The sequence below is a fragment of the Bison bison genome, unplaced genomic scaffold (genome assembly GCF_000754665.1).
Source record: "Bison bison bison isolate TAMUID 2011002044 unplaced genomic scaffold, Bison_UMD1.0 scf7180017864077, whole genome shotgun sequence".
In the NCBI taxonomy this organism is placed as follows: Eukaryota; Metazoa; Chordata; class Mammalia; order Artiodactyla; family Bovidae; genus Bison; species Bison bison.
Genome location: NW_011494649.1, coordinates 2,741,107 through 2,758,459, shown reverse-complemented (window position 1 = coordinate 2,758,459; position 17,353 = coordinate 2,741,107). Strand labels below are relative to the sequence as shown.

At 36.4% G+C, this 17,353-nt stretch overlaps 1 protein-coding gene and 1 non-coding gene across 2 annotated transcripts in view; one reads left to right on the top strand and one right to left on the bottom strand.

Moving 5' to 3' along the window:
* The window catches only part of ARID2 (AT rich interactive domain 2 (ARID, RFX-like)), a 208,554-nt gene that overhangs the window by 177,378 nt on the left and 13,823 nt on the right, over window positions 1-17,353 (top strand). Inside the window, 4 exon segments of the mRNA XM_010837552.1 lie at window positions 10,621-10,759; window positions 10,852-10,934; window positions 14,192-14,315; window positions 14,404-14,495. Of these exon segments, the coding sequence (XP_010835854.1) occupies window positions 10,621-10,759; window positions 10,852-10,934; window positions 14,192-14,315; window positions 14,404-14,495 (438 nt within the window).
* On the bottom strand, window positions 3,531-3,602 carry TRNAC-ACA. The gene has a single exon. It is a non-coding gene; the product is annotated as a tRNA-Cys (tRNA).

The following is a 17,353-nucleotide window of genomic DNA, read 5'->3' as shown; positions in this document are numbered from 1 at the left end:
ATTTTTTTGTCCTTGGATTTTAGCAGTTTGAATAAGATATGCTTAAGTGTAGTTTTTTTTTACATTTAGCCTATCTGATGTTCTGTGAGTTTCCTAGATCTGTCGTTTGATGTGTTGTTAATTTTAGAAAATTCTCAGCCGTTCTTACTTCAAGTATTTCTTGTTTTTTCTCTCTTTCCTCTCCTTCTGCTATTCCCAATATACGTATGTTATACCTTTTGTAATTGTCTCACAGTTCTTGGACATTCTCTTTCTGTTTTTTTCAATTCTTCTTTTTCTCTTTCTTCTTCAGTTTGGGACATTTCTGTTGACATATGTTCAAGCTCATCAATTCTTTGGCCATGTCTAGTCTACTGATGATTTTCATCAAAGGCATCCTTTGTTTCAGTTGTTTTTTTTTTTTATTTTATTTCTAGCATTTCCTTTTGATTCTTAATATCTCCATTTCTCTGCTTACATTACTCATCTCTTCTTACATGGTACACCTTTTTTGATTAGCATCTTAACCTATTAATCATAATCATTTAAAATTCCCAGGGTGATAATTCTGGGAATTATCTCTGCCATGCCAATTAATCTCTGCCATGCCTGAGTCTGGTTCTGATGCTTGTATTATATTTTCAGTCTGTAGTTTAATTTTGCTTTAACACATAGCATGTCTTTTTGTTGAATGTTGGATGTGCATCACTTAATAGGAACTGAGATAAATAGACTTTCGGTGTGAGTTTTGTGTTTGTTTAGCAAGGAGTTATGCTTTGTTAATGTTTGCTGTTGTGTTTGGGTTTCCTTAGATATTCCTTTTAAAGTAGAGTCTGTATCTGACAGCTCTCTCAGTTGTAATCCTCAGTTCTGTTGGAACACTGCTTATGAAGTGATAGCATACTAGGCAGGGGAAACGTTCTCATGACTAAATTTTACCTTTTTGAAAGGTGGATTTGAGTCTCTGGAGCTATGACTTTGAGAAGAGTTTCATAGCCATTGTTTTTCTCCCCTTATATGAGACAGGGCATCTGAAGGGGCTCAAATTATGTTTGCTTTTCCCCTAGGTCAGATAAGGCTCTGGTAATTTTTCTTGAGAGCAGGCCTTAATTAAGGAGAAAAGAACACCCCAGGCATATTTTAAAATGTTACTTTCTCCCTCTACCTGTTGTAAGTATTAGGGAGTTTTTTCCCAGTCTACCAGGAGAACCTGCTAGGGTTCCTAGATATAAAACTCACAAAAGTGTGGGCTTTCCCTAGAGATTGGCCCTTCAGGATTTTTTACCTTTCAGGATAGTCCATACTGGGTCTCCGTCAATTCATGGTTTCTGCTTCAGTATTCCTCTCAGTTACTGATTTAAGCAATTATTTCTGTTTCTTTATATTCAGCAGTCTACTTAGTTTTCAGGGAAACAGTTTGCCTTGTGACCTCAGTTCTCTGATGATTTTAAATGTTGTTAATTTTCATTTTGTTCCACAGTTTTTCTTGTTCTGAGGATGGGAGTGACAACTTCCAGGCTCTTTATATGTCTGAACAGAAACTAGAAGTCCTTATTCTTATCTTTATTCTTATTAATATATTGTCAGCATGATGTTAACGTCAGTTTATAATTGAAATATATAATGTATCGTTATAGTTTGTCTTTGATCTCTTGTTTGTTTTTACCTTGCTTTGTTCTTTCAAACACTGAGTACCAAAGACTACTTGAAGATGGTACCTGAAACCAAAAAGTTACATACTATGAGACCAATTTGCAAATTGTATTGAAGTCCTTTTCAGTGTTCCTTAAAATATTTGGTAAAAGAATTTCTTGGGGTCAGAAATCTAGCCTGTAGCTTATTAAATAAACTTTGTTCTTTGAGAGTTGTGTACACAATAAGGAGAATTAGGTACAAATGCTAATCTCAAACCTAGTATTCTTTCAGAATTTTCTAACATTTAAAGAAAAAAATCATAGTATAATGGATGGTGTGTATAAAAGTGTAATGCCTCAGTTTTTACCTAGTAATGAATGTGTACAAATTACCCAAGTAAACAGTCATGTGTTCTAGGATAGTAGAAAAAAATCAGATCTTTAGTGTTAGACATACCTGTTTTCAAATCCCAGCTCTTGCCACATGGCTCTAGAAACTATGGCTCTAGAAAGTTATAGTAAGCTTAAAAGCTTGTTTCCTCAGCAGTATAGTGGTGATAGTTTTGCCTTCTTCAGAAGGCTATCACAGAATTCAAGTAAGATGATGTTTGTGAATATATGAGTACATAATAAGTTCTGAACAAACAGAACTTCATATAAAAAGAGGTGCTTTATACTGTGTTCAGCTTTGTCAAGAATGGTATGAAGTAGTATACTGCCGTAACTTTCAAAGAATTCAAGTAAAAATCCAAAGATTCGGTGTATTTGCATGCTTTATTTATCTTATTGAAAATAAACACACACACCATTCAGTGTTATCTCCAAGCTTCTGTTTAGTTTATTAAGCATAACATTATCGTAATGCCTAACTTGTTCAAATATGTTTCCATACTACTTTTCAACTGTGAACTATTATTTTATCCCATATTCAGATTTTACTGGAGGGTTCACATTTTAAAAGCATATTTAACCAAGATCCCTGACAATACATTTTCTGTTTTGCTATATAAAATATGTAACTGCATTACAGAACAGTAGGTTAGTAATAAGTTGGTTGTTAATAATATTCTACTATTATTAATATTTTATTTTTATTGATATTATTACTTACTAAGAGGAAAAGAAGCAGAGCCAAAGACTGTTGGTTTTGGCTGTCTTCCACTGGAACCCTCTTCCTCAGTTGAGATACTTTGAGTATTACTCAGTACATAAATTGAGTATTACTGGGAGGTACAATCTCTTTCTCTAAAAGCCAAAAATAGACCACATACTTGCATCTTTCCTCATTTTCTTTGGCAACTAAGCCAGTCAGTCAGTTGTTTCTATCTGTGGCTTTGAATCTGGGCTGACTGGGGCAAAGAAGCTGGGAGTAGAGAATTCATGTCTGCAGCAACAGAAGCATTTAGTTCCCCACTAGTAATATTGCTTTTTACAACTAATAATACAGCTGTTTTAAAAACCGAAATGTGTTTGCAGTGTAGATTTTTTGATGTATCATTTAGTGCATTTATTAAATGCATATTTTGCTTTTAAATGAAAATTTTCCTGCAGAGTATCACATGTGTTTTAAGTCAAATTAAATTTTTTTGCAGGAAGAGGGCTATTAAGAGGGACATGGAATACGTTTTGGTCATTAAGGAAAAATAACTTGCCAAGAAATTGAGCAATTAAGAAAACTGTAAATGTGCTATTTTCAGCCCTTTTAGTTTTGTTTTAAAGACAGAGGAAATAATCTTAGCTTTATAGCTACAGATGTTTGTTTTTAAACTGTTCTTTTACATATAGTGAAAATGAAGTTGCTCAGTCGTGTCCGACTCTTTGCGACCCCATGGGCTGTACCCTACCAGGTTCCTCTGTCCATGGGATTTTCCAGGCAATAGTTCTGGAGTGGATTGCCATTTCCTTCTCCAGGCGATCTTCCCAAACCAGGGATCGAACCTGGGTCTCCTGCATTGTAGACAGACACTTTACCGTCTGAGCCACCAGGGAAGACTCGTTCTTTTACATATGGTAAAAAAGTATATATTATAATATTTTAATGATTTTACCATTTACCATTCTTTTACATATGGTAAATCATTTAAATATTATAATATATACTATTAATATATAACCTCCTGCATTGATTGAAGAATTTTAAATAATGACATCTTAAAGTAATAGAAAAAGTGTACTTTATCTACTTCACTTATGTTTTCATGATGCCTAAGTGTTTGATGGTAGGAAAAATGATATTAGTAATCATACGTTCAGTTCAGTTCAGTTCAGTTGCTCAGTCATGTCTGACTCTTTGCGACTCCATGAATCACAGCACACCAGGCCTCCCTGTCCATCACCAACTCCTGGAGTTTACCCAAACTCATGTGCATCGAGTCAGTGATGCCATCCAGCCATCTCATCCTCTGTCATCCCCTTCTCCTCCTGCCCCCAGTCCCTCCCAGCATCTGGGTCTTCTCCAGTGAGTCATTTCTTCGCATGAGGTGGCCAAAGTATTGGTATGCTACTGCTGCTGCTAAGTCGCTTCAGTCATGTCCGACTTGTTGCAACCCCATAGACGGCAGCCCACCAGGCTCCCCCGTCCCTGGGATTCTCCAGGCAAGAACACTGGAGTGTGTTGCCATTTCCTTCTCCAATGCCTAAAAGTGAAAAGTGAAAGTGAAGTCTCTCAGTCGTGTCCGACCCTCAGCAACCCCATGGACTGCAGCCTTCCAGGCTCCTCCATCCATGGGATTTTCCAGGCAAGAGTACTGGAGTGGGGTGCCATTGCCTTCTCCGAAAGTATTGGTATAGATTATACCAATAATGTCATGGTTTTTGGCTTTTAAAAGTTCTGGTAGTAAGTGTTTTAACCTCAAGTGTTTGCTTAGGGGAATTAAAATCAGAAAACTTGCACCTAGTAGCCTTATTGAATAACTTGTTCAGTTGAACCAAACAGCTTTTCACTAGGATAAAGGAAAAAAAGAATTTGGCTGAAGGGGATTTCAGTGAAAGAATAAAGGCTAATCCTGAGCTTTAGCTGTGACTATTTGAGTAATGAGCAGGAGATTAGGCATTATAAATTGTATTGATGATGTAATTGAAAATAATATATATATATATATATCTTTGAAAGATGGCCAGTGACTGAGAAAAAGTGTTGGATATATTTACTATAATAAATGTACTAGGTATTAAATTTTGTATCACTTTGCCAGATACTGTAAATCTAGTTTCTATCTTTTGAGAAAGTAACAGGATCCAAAAAAAAGTGTTTCTACTGTTTTTAGTTGGAGTAGCATTTATATTGTTATGCTTTAGTATAAGATTCAGGAGAAACAGAAAGATAGAAGATGCAAAAGAAGGGATAGTTTATGAAGAAACAAAATAGAATTCAGTATGTAAGTGAAGGAGTTAACCCTGGACACAGTGGCTACTTCTGGCTAATATCCAAAGGAAGGAAAAATGATTAATGACAGAAGATGTAATATAAAGAAAAAGGAAGTTAAGGAAGCTCTAACAGAGTAACAAATTCTTTCAGTAATAGCCCGTCCCCCCACCCAGAGATGTAAAAATCACTTAGTTCAGAAATTCACACGAATACAGGTGAAGATGAGCTCTAACAAGATTGAAGTTCAGTGTTTAACAAAAGGTGAAAAGTTTGGAGCAGGCTGTGGGGAGTGGTTTTGGGTGCAGAAATTAATAAAATGAGTTGTGAGTAATAGTTGATAATAGGGACCATTAACATGGAGATGGACTAATAAACTTTACTGAACAAGGTATGACAGTGTTGAAATAGCTGGGGAAAAGATCTCAGAGTACATGATTAACAAGATGGGCAAGGTTAAAATGAAAGGTTACCACTGCTACCACTACAACAACTACTACTAATAATAATGATTATGTTGATAATAGCTCTCATTTATTGTTGGCATACTATTTGCCAAATAATTTTACATGTATCACCATATTTAATTCCAACAGCCATCCTGAAAGCTAGAGTAACAATAAGTAAAATGAGTTTTGGAGTGAAGTTATTTACTTAGTTCCTCTACCTGTGGTTGTTTGACCCCAAAGTGTGTGGGAGGAGGAGGGGAAGCAACCTTCACATTGTACATGCCAGAAGTTGCATATTTATTACAACAGTTTTTCACAGATGGTGATAAAGCATCTTAAGGAAGGACATTCTTTTTATTTGTACAAAGGCATCATATAACCATATGGCAGTGGTATATAAAATTATATTAGTAACAGACCCAGTTACTTAGACTCACAGACATAGAAAACAAACTATGGTTATGGAAAGGGAAAGGAAGTGGGGCACAGATAAATTAGGAGTCTGGAATTAACAGATATAGCTTACTATTATATAAATTAGACAAATAACAAGGTCTTACTATATTCAGTGAAAGTGAAAGTCACTCAGTCATGTCTGACTCTTTGCAACCCCATGGACAGGCTTCTCCATCCATGGGATTTTTGAGGCAAGAGTACCAGAGTGGGTTGCTGTTTCCTTCTCCTGGGGATCTTCTCAACCCAGGATCGAACGGGGGTCTCCTGCATTGCAGGCAGATGATTTACCCTCTGAGCCATCAGGGAAACCATTATGGAAAAGGATATGAAGAAGAATATGTATATAACCGAATCACCTATTGTATACCAGAAACTAACACAACATTGTCAATCAACTCTGCTTCAATTAAAAAAAACAAAACACCTCAGTTTTGTTTAAAAAACACAAGACAAAGTGAAGACTTATGGTGCCTCAGCAGTAAAAAACCTGCCTGCAGTTCAGGAAATGTGGACTTGATCCCTGGGTCAGGAAATCCACCAGAGAAGGAAATGACAACCCACTCCAGTATTCTTGCCTAGGAAATCCCTTGGACAGAGGAGCCTGGTGAGCTACAGGCCATGGGCTCGCAAAGAGTCGGACACAACTTAAGATTAAACAGCAACAACAACCAAAGTGTTAGCAGTTTAGGTAATTGAATCCCAGGAAATTTTTATTTTCATTTGGTTGCCTTTATGAAATTTTCTCATCTCTTTAAATGAACGTGTTGCTTGTTTCAGGGGACCGGGTAGGTTGTTGATAGAAAAGTAGAAGTAAGGGAAATTGTTTGGACACAGTGGTAGACATTAGTGACATCCCACTGCATGTCTTATTCTTCCCCATCTCAGAAAAAAATAAAGTTCCCTGAAAACTCATTGTTTTAATTTGAAATTACATTTATGCATTTTAAGTCCAAATATTCCACTTAGTGGATTTGGAAACCTTAATTTCTTTCCACCTTCATGTGATCATTGTAGCCAGCTTCATCACTGTTTTAGAACTTTACCTTGTACCATATTCAGTTAAAGTCTGGCTTGTATGACTTAAACAGTTAGATGAATAGAGAGAAAATAGAATTAGGATGAGTGGAAACACCATAGGTAAAAGGGACATAATAGACCCTGTGTTTAGCAGGTAAATTGAGCACTTAAAAATTCCTGTTGTCTTAAAACCACATGCACACAGAGTTGTGTGTGTTTAGTAGTTTAAATTGATTTAAAGAAGGACTAACTGCATTCTTTTTTCTTTTAACCAGTAGATTCATCAATTTTATGTATTGTAAATAAACTTGCTTCATTTAATGTATTACAAAATAGTTTAAAATAGATAACATTTTGACTCTGACAAGTCAGTGCATTTGGAGTTTGATTTGTGTGTTTGGTGTGTGTAAATGGTTTTACTTTTCAGTTAATAAATTAAGAGTATTTAGATAAAATCTTAAAAGTAAAATGAGACCTGTCTTCTTGTGATAGTAGTGTTCCAGTCATTATTTCATATTAATGAAATAGAATTATGAGTGAAAGTGTTAGTTGCTCAGTTGTGTCCAATTCTTTGTGACCTCATGGACTGTACCCCACCATGGAATTCTCCAGGCAAGAGTACTGGAGTGGGTAGCCATCCCCTTCTCCAGAAGATCTTCCCAACCCAGGGATCAAACCTGGATCTCCCTCATTGCAGGCAGATTCTTTATAACTATTGTTTTGTACTTTTTGACCTATTTCATATCCTGCCCCCCATCTCCTGCCTCTGACAACCACCAGTCTCTTCTCTTTACCTGTGACCTTAGTGGGAGGATTTGGGTTTTTTTTGTTATTCTTTTTTTCACCTTCCACATATTAAATGAGTTCATATGATACTTGTCTTTCTTGGTTTGACATATTTCACTTAGCATGATTCCCTTGAGGCCATCCAGATTACAGATGACAAGATTTTCTCCTTTCTTCATGGCAGTATAATATTTCTCTCATTTTCTTTCCATTCATCTGTTGATGGACCCGTTGTTCAATCACAAAGTCATGTCCGACTCTTTGCAAACCCATGGACTGCAGCACACCAGGCTTCGCTGTTACTCACTTCTCCCAGAGTTTGCTCAGATTCATGTCCATTGAGTCGATAAGGCCATCCAGCCATCTCATCCTCTGTTACCCCCTTCTCCTCCTGCCCTCAATCTTTCCCAGCATCAGGGTCTTTTCCAATGAGTCAGCTCTTCACATCAGGTGACCAAAGTATTGGAGCTTCAGTTTCACCATCAGTCCTTCCAGTGAATATTCAGGGTTGATTTCTCTTAGAATGGACTGATTTGATCTTTTTGCAGTTGAAGGGACTCTCAAGAGTCTTCTCCAGAACCACAGTTCGAAAGCATCAGTTCTTCAGTGCTCAGCCTTCTTTATGGCCCAACTCTCCCATCTCTACATGACAACTGAAAAAACCATAGCTTTGACTATACTGATCTTTGTCAGCAAAGTGATATCTATGCTTTTTAATGCACTGTTTAGGCTTGTCATGGATACTTAGGTTGTTCCTGTATCTTGGCTTTTTTAAATAATGCTACAGTGAACATGGGGGTGTACATATCTTTTCAAATTAGTGTTTTCATTTATTTGCTAAATATCCAGAGTGGGAATTGCTGGATCATATGGTAGTTCTATTTTTAATATTTTGAGAAATCTCTATAGTTTTCACAGTAGCTACACCAGTTTACATTCTCACTAAGGGTGCACAGGGACAGGGGTTTTGTTTTTCTCCATATCCTCATCAACACTTCTTTCTTGTGTTTTTGATAGTAGTCTTCCTAACATATGTGAGGTAACATCTCATTGTGGTTTTGATATTGATTTCTTCATGTACCTGTATGTCTTCTTTGAAAAAGTGTCTAATTAGAACCTCTACCCATTTAAAAATTTTGGGATTTTTGCTGCTGAGCTGTATGCGTTCCTTATGTGCTTTGTATGTTAACCCCTTATGAGATGTATGATTTGTAAATATTTTCTCACATTCAGTACATTGTCCTTTTACTTTGTTGATTGTTTCCATTGCTTTCACAGATGCTTTTTAGTTTGATGTGGTCCCACTTATTTATTTTTGCTTATTTTTGTTTATTGTTGCTTTTGTTTTTAGTATCAGTATCAAATCTGCAGAAATCATTGCTGAAGCCTGTGTTCAGCAACTTAACACTTCTGTTTTCTTCTAGGACTTTTATGATTTCAAACCTTACATTCCAGTCTTTAATCCATTCTGAGTTAATTTTTTTTTGTATGGTATAAAAGAGTAGTTGAGTTTCTTTTTTGTTGCATGTGGCTATGCATTGTTTCCAACATTTCTTATTAAGGCATTGTTTTCTATTATATATTTTTGACTTCTTTATCATAAATTAATTGATTATATATCCATGAGTTTATTTCTGGGCTCTCTCTGTTCTATGTGTCTGTTTTTATGCAGATGCCATACTGTTTTGATTACTGTAGCTTTGTAATATAGTTTGAAATTAGGGCACATGATGCCGCCAACTTTTCATGTTTCTAAGGATTGCGTTAGCTTTTTGGGAGCTTTTGCGATTCTGTACAAATGTTAGGATTAATTGTTCTATTTCTGTCAGAAATGCCATTGAAATTTTGGTAGGGAATGCATTTACTCTGTAGATCGCTTTGGGTAGTCACTTTAAACTATATTAATTCTTTGAATCCATGATAGTTTTATAATAAAACTATCAGAAATTATTTATATAGATGAAGTATTTATATAGATGGAATATGTCAGTTACAATGGTTTTTAACATCATCTTTTATACTTCAGTATTCAGTTCTTTTGATTAAAATTTATTTTAAAATGCCTATCATTTATTTCCTGAAGGAATATTAATTTGAAATATTATATATGTGCTCCACATCAGAAATTGGCTCAAATATAGACATGTTTATCTGACATCCATAAAAAATTCAATTCTGAGAGAGTTCTGCTATAAACTTTAAAGATATTGACTATATAAATATTTGAGTTAGTAGTTAGTAATTGAAGTCTTTTAATGTAGTCTTTGCTGTCTGGATTCCAGTATTCTCTCTCATTGCCATATATTCTATTTAACAAGGCAGTAGTACAGTGTCTGATTTTCTTCAGATTTCTGTCCTTGGCCAGATATACTAAGGTATTTGTATTATTAAACCTCAAGGTCTCTAACTGAGTAAGGTATGACGTTGGAGAAACGAGAGACATGACTTCTTAAACATGGATGGACATACAAAATGTGAATTCAACTTAAGAGCCAGACTCACCAAAGTTTATAGCATTTAGATTTTTAGATTGAATATGCTGGAGTTTATTATATGTGATATGAAATCTGGTAAATGCTTGAGCAGCTTCTAAAAGTACAACAGAGTATGGTATTTGTTTATGAGATTATGTTCTGTTGTGTTTTCAAATGAAATTTTATCTACTTTCAAGAGATTCTTAACTGACTTTCGTTGAAGTTAGGGAAATGAGAGTGAAATATTAAGCTTATATCTAATTACCAGAAGTGTTCAGAACTTTTGAGTATTTGACTTTTAAGTATAAGCAGAAATTTTAAAAATATTATTTGGAATGATATTTATTTGTACTGTTTTGCTCATTATTTGTTCTGGAGCTTTTGTATTAAGAGAGCAGGTTTTCTATTTTAAAGAACATATCTAAGTGTTAGAACATTTCTACTACTTCTATTTTTTGTAGGTGGTTTCAGACCCCCTCACAGGTTTTCTACCATGCAGCAACTGAACATGGAGGAAAAGACGTATATCCAGGGCAGTGTCTTTGGGAAGGTTGTGAGCCTTTTCAACGACAGAGGTTTTCTTTCATCACTCACTTACAGGTACACTTTCTTAATACTATTTGACTTGTAGCTCATTTAGTTGCATTAGAGATCTTGATGCTTATGTTTTTTACTTCCGTTTTCTTAAAAAGGACAAGCACTGTTCAAAGGATGCTCTGCTTGCAGGATTAAAACAAGATGAACCAGGACAAGCAGGAAATCAAAAATCTACCAAGTAAGGAACATGAGTTTACTTCCTGTTGTGCATTTAAATAAAAGACAAATCAGGAAACTAGGCAAAATAGCAATAAAAGGCAATTCAGCATGTCAGGAGACAGGAAACCTGGGTTGTAGTCCAGCTATGTATGTGACCCTGTTCAAAGTGCATAAGTGCCCTAGGAATCACTTTTTATATTGGCTGAACCACATGGTGTATAAGTACCTTGTAGCTCTAATATTTTGATTCCACTTTGCAGACAAGTCACTTGGTAGTAATGGCAGATGATCTATGAGAAATGCTTTGTAAATTGGAAATAAATATATGGTTCTTTGTCCTTTGGGAGAGGAGTTGAACATGTACTTGATAATGGCAGAGAGATTTATTCCTACAACTACTCCTGAGGAGAGGCTACAGTGGCATGTGATGGTCCAACGTAAAATGTATATGTCACATTTACTGTTTGTTATTCATTTACCTTTTATTTCCATGAACACTTATAATAACTTGTAGTCAAGTTCTGAGTTGACTGTGGATTCCTGTAAGGTCCTTATTAAATTTACATAATATCTCCTATTTTGTAGTTTCCAACTGAGGGCTTTAATTCTAAATAATACAGTCAGCCCTCCAGATCTTTAGGTTCAACACCTGAATATTCAACCAACCAGGGATCAAAAATATTTGAAAAAAATTTTTTTCAGGAAATTCTAAAAAGCAAATTTGAATTTGCCATATACTAGCAACTATTTTGGAGAAGGCAATGGCACTACACTCCAGTACTCTTGCCTGGAGAATCCCATGGGTGGAGGAGCCTGGTAGACTGCAGTCCATGGGGTCGCTAAGAGTTGGACACTACTGAGCGACTTCACTTTCACTTTTCACTTTCATGCATTGGAGAAGGAAATGGCAACCCACTCCAGTGTTCTTGCCTGGAGAATCCCAGGGATGGCAGAGCCTGGTGGGCTGCCGTCTATGGGGTCACACAGAGTCGGACACGACTGAAGTGACTTAGCAGCAGCAGCAGCAGCAGCAGCAACTATTTACATATCATTTGCATTGTACTGAGTATATAAGTAATCTGAATGATTTACAACACACAAGAGGATGTGTGTAGGTTATATGCAAATACTGCCATCGCTTGGTATCTGTCTGGGATTGGCTCTAGGATTTTGGTATCCTCAGGGGGTCCTGGAACCAGTCCCCCATGAATACCAAGGGATAGTTGTATTTTAATTATTATAATATGAAGATAAATTAATGTCAACATTTTTTGAGATATTGCTGTGTACTGAACATTATGCCAAACATAGGGAATTCTGAGGACACGGTTTAGTCTAACTTCAGAGAGCTGAAATTCTAGACAGAACTACAAGGGTGGGAATACCAGAAGCTGCTTACATACTTTATTCATCCCGTTATTTTTTATTCTCTCCATTACTATTCATGCCTCAGCTAGGCACTAAAATATGACATGAAGTATACATGACCAAGATATATTTTGCCATTCTCAAGTCTGGAGATACAATGAGAGATATAGATGATTCTTATTAAATGGCATCAAATGCACAGGACACTGTGGAAGCCCACCTACACCAATGTAGGAGACCATAGAAGGCTTTGGATAGAAAGTGAATCCAAACTGAGATCTATAGAATGAGGAAAAAATAGCTGAGGCTGTCATAAGCCATAAACATGAGTTTAGATTTACCCTCAAAGCAGTGGAAAGTCACTTTTCTGCCAAATACTTTTTTCTATAATTTTCACTGTACAGTTGACCCATGAACAACACAGGTATCAACTGGGAGGATCTGCTAACAGGTGGATGTTTGTCACAGTGAATACTGTGATGCTGTTCCATCTCTGGTTGGTTGAAGCCACAGATATGGAACTGCAGGTGTGGGGGTTCAAATGTAAAGTTATATGCATGTTTTGGACTACAGGGAGAGTGGGTACCCAAACTCCCATGTTGTTCAAGGGTGAACTGTATTTAATTTGTATATATTAATGTAGCTTTCAGCCTCCCTGGTGGCTCAGATGGTAAAGAATCTGTCTCCAATGCAGGAGACCCAGGTTCAATCCCTGAGAACCCACTCCAGTATTCTAGCCTGGTGAATCCCATGGACAGAGGTGTCTGGTGGGCTACAATTCATGGGGTCACAAAGAATCAGACATGACTGACTGACTTTCACTTCACTTCTATGTAGCTAATAATAGTGTGCTGCAATATGTTTGATTTTGTTCAAATTTGGAGGGTTATTTTGGTATATCCGTTATAATAAAAAATCTTTCTCATTTATACATAGTCAATAATTTTTATCTGTGTTGATACATAGTTCTTTATCTAGAGAAATCTATATGTAGATATAGACAAAATTGGCTTTCAATTTAGAGATTGCTTTTATGTTAACTTAATATTCAGAATTAGTTTACTCATGTAAAAAAATGCCAGAAATATCCCCACTTTACAGATGTGAAACCTGAAGCGCAAAGGGGCAAATGGAAGGGTTCAAAGTCATGCAGCTAGTGAGGGGCAGGAATGGGACTTTCTCCCGGGAGCCAGTTCTCTCTCCAATGTTGCCTCAGCAGAATGCAACGGATACTGACTGATGCAGTTTTTCTGTGTGGCAAAGGAAACCTAGAGTAGTTTGAATCTGATTTTATATAAAATCTGTCTCTGCAGTCCCTCCATCTTTGCTAGAGGACAATAGAGCTATACTGAAATGATTGAAATTGGTTAATAAAAAATTCTATAAGATAGTAATAGTTTGAAATGTAGTAGTTAGCATAATTTCATGTTATTATCGTATTAGATGATCTTTTCCTGGGTGACCTATACATATACCAGTACACTCTTAGGAGATATATTTTACTTGTAAGTAGCATTTAGCAAAACTAATATCCAGCTCAACTTGTAGACTATTCTTTGTTAACATCTTAACATTGCATTCAAAGATGTGAACTCAACTTTTAAGCTATTTATATGGGTTAAATTTATATATATATGGGTTGTATTTATATATATATATATATATATATATGGGTTGTACTAGGACATCTGTTGTTTGCTTTAAAGTTGATAGATTGCAAATAAAAGACCATGAATCCTTTTGCCTCGGTTGACACAAAGAGTAAGTATTACTGCTGGGCCACCAGAGCTTTTACTCACCCTGTGTCTACTTCGAGTAACCACGTTCAGGTTTGGCAGGTTGGTCATTTGTTGTCAGTCTGCCTGAATTGTCATGTTAACAATCTCTTCCTCTCCCTGGTCAATTTAGGCAGCCAGCTGTAGGGGGCACAAGCTCAACTCCTAGAGCACAAAAGGCCATTGTGAATCATCCCAGTGCTGCCCTTATGGCTCTAAGGAGAGGATCAAGAAATCTTGTCTTTCGAGATTTTACAGTAAGTGAGCCTTGGAGCCTTAACTATGAAGGTGTGAACACTGTATGATTTAGATCTTTATTCTTTTTCTTTTCTTTTCCTTATTAAGGATGAAAAAGAGGGACCAATAACTAAACACATCCGACTAACAGCTGCCTTAATATTAAAAAACATTGGTAAATATTCAGAATGTGGTCGCAGGTGAGTAATCTGTTTTCTGTAGTCAGAGTGAATTTATATTTTACTGTTACCTGTAAGTTAATAAGGTTAAATATCTGCATTGTACTCACTGTTTTTCTCACCAATTTTTGGATATGTCCAAAAGCTTATGTCAAAGTAGACCATCATAGATTCTTAAAAGCCACAAAAGTGGAAGTTGAAACAACCAGAAGGTGTTCTTGAACTTATTTAAGTTAAATTTCTCGTTCGTCATAGAATTTAGAGGAGAAAGTAGGTCTACCAAAGAAAACTTGGGAGTTTACTAGGAGGAAAAAGGAATTGGTTACTTGAATCATGTGGAATTAGAATGGAATTCAGTTTGATAATTGCCGTTTTAATGAAACCATCAAAGTAAAAGATATGCTAAGATCCTTGGACTTAGGAGAAAACTTAGGATTTTATAAATCTATGGAAACTGGAAACAACTCTAACTCTTGAGAAAGCAAATGTAGATTTGTCTCCTTTGAACCTTGAAAATAATTTTTTAGTATTCTTCCTCCACCTTCAGCTGACTCAACTTGGGCTCGTTAGTTGGGAAGTTATGCTTTAATGCATCTTGCCTTCCAGACAGTGCTTTTCTCTCCTACTTTTTCTCTTCTCACATGCTGTTAATCGAATCTACCTTGGTTCTCCTCCTCCTATTTTACCTTGTGTTGGATCTTAATAACATCTCTTGTAGTTACATTCCAACTGGACTTTATGAACATAAAAACAGAGGCATCAATTACAAAAAAGCAATTACTTTAACTATATCAAACTTTAAAACTTAGGTAAATTTAAAGTGAGTAAAACTTAAGTTTAAAAAAAGTGTTTGCAATAACAAAAGTTAATATATTTCATGAATCAAGTATTCCCACAGAGGAGTAAGAAAAATTCTTAACATTCAAATTAAAAATAAAGTTTTTTCAGAAAAAAAAGTAAGAAGGTTTTGTCACTAGCATCTCCCAATTGCATTTATAGAATCATTTCTTCCTTCCTTTCTCACTATATTTCTCTTCCTACCCCTTCTTTTGCTGCATATCAATTTTAGCCAAATTAAACCACATGCAGATTCCAACCACTCTAGATGTCTTTCATGTCACACTTTTGTATCTTCCCTGGGTTGCGGCCCATTGAGCATCTGTAAGCCTTCCCTAATCCAGCTCAGACGCTGGCATCTGTGTGCTGCCTTTCCTGTGCTGTATTCCTTTTCCTCATTGAGTCTGTGTTTATAACATTTCTGTTTTATAACATTTCATCTTACTGTTTTGTAAGTAGTTTTTCATATGGCTTTCCACCCTACTGTGTCTCTCAGATCTAATCTCTTGAATCTATTTGTCACTTCCACTGTATTAGGCCACACCTGAATGGCCTAGTGGTTTTCTGTACTTTCTTCAATTTAAGTGTGAATGTTGCAATAAGAAGCTCATGATCTGAGCCACAGTCGGTTCCAGGTCTTGTTTTTTCTGACTGTATAGAGCTTCTCCATCTTCAGTATTGACCATCTGGTGATGTCCATATGTAGAGTCATCTCTCATGTTGTTGGAAGAGGGTGTTTATTACGACCAGTGGTGCATTCTCATGGCAAAACTCTGTTGGTCTTGGCCCTGCTTCATTTTGTACTCCAAGGCCAAACTTTCCTATTAACTCCAGGTATCTCTTAACTTCTACTTTTGCATTCCAGTCCCCTATGATAAAGTGGATGTCTTTGTTTGGTGTTAGTTCTAGGTCTTTTAGGTCTTCCTAGAACTGTTCAACTTCATCTTTGGCATTAGTAGTTGGGGCATAGGCTTGGATTACTGTGATGTTGAATGGATTGCCTGGGAAAGGAACTGAGATCATCCTGTCATTTTTGAGACTGCACCCAAGTACTACAGTTTGGACTCTTGTTGATCATGGTAATTAATAGTAATTATGGAGTAATTAAGAAATTACTCCATTTCTTCTAAGGGATTCTTGCCCACAGTAGAAGATACAATGGTCATCTGAATTAAATTCTCCCATTCCCATCCGTTTTAATTCACTGATGGCTAAAACGTCGATGTTCACTCTTGCCACCACCTCTTGTTTGACCACATCCAATTTATCTTGATTCATGGACCTAACATTCCAGGTTCCTAATAATATTTCTTTACAGCATTGGACTTGACTTTCACCACCAGAAACATCCACAACTGGTCATTGTTTTTGCTGTGGCTCAGCCTCTTTTCTAAAGCTATTTCTCTACTCTTACCTAGTAGCATATTGGACACCTACGGACTTGAGGGGCTCATCTCTAGTTTCATATTTCTTTGCCTTTTCATATTGTTAATGGGGTTCTCAAGGCAAGAATACTGAAGAACTTTGTCATTCCCTTCTTCAGTAGACCACGTTTTGTCAGAACTCTCCACCATGACCCAACCGACTAGGGTGGCTCTACACAGCATGGCGGATAAGAGTCATTAAGTTACATCCATGTGATCATTTTGGTTAGTTTTCTGTGATGTGGTTTTCATTCTGGAGGCCATAGGATTGTGATTCTTGCTTCTTCTGTTATGGACGCAGTGACCAAAACCATCCCAAAGAAAAAGAAATGCAAGAAAGCAAAATGGTTGAGGAGGCCCTGCAGTTAGCTGAGAAAAGAAAAGAAGTGAAAGGCAAGGAGAAAGAGAAAGATATGCCCAACTGAATGCAGAGTTTCAGAGAATAATAGGGAGAGATAAGAAAGCCTTCTTAAGTGAACAGTGCAAAGAAATAGAGGAAGGCAATAGAATGGGAACAACTAGAGATCTTTTCTAAAAGAGAGATACCAAGGGAATATTTCATGCAAAGATGGGCTCGATAAAGGACAGAAATGGTATGGACCTAACAGAAGCAGAAGA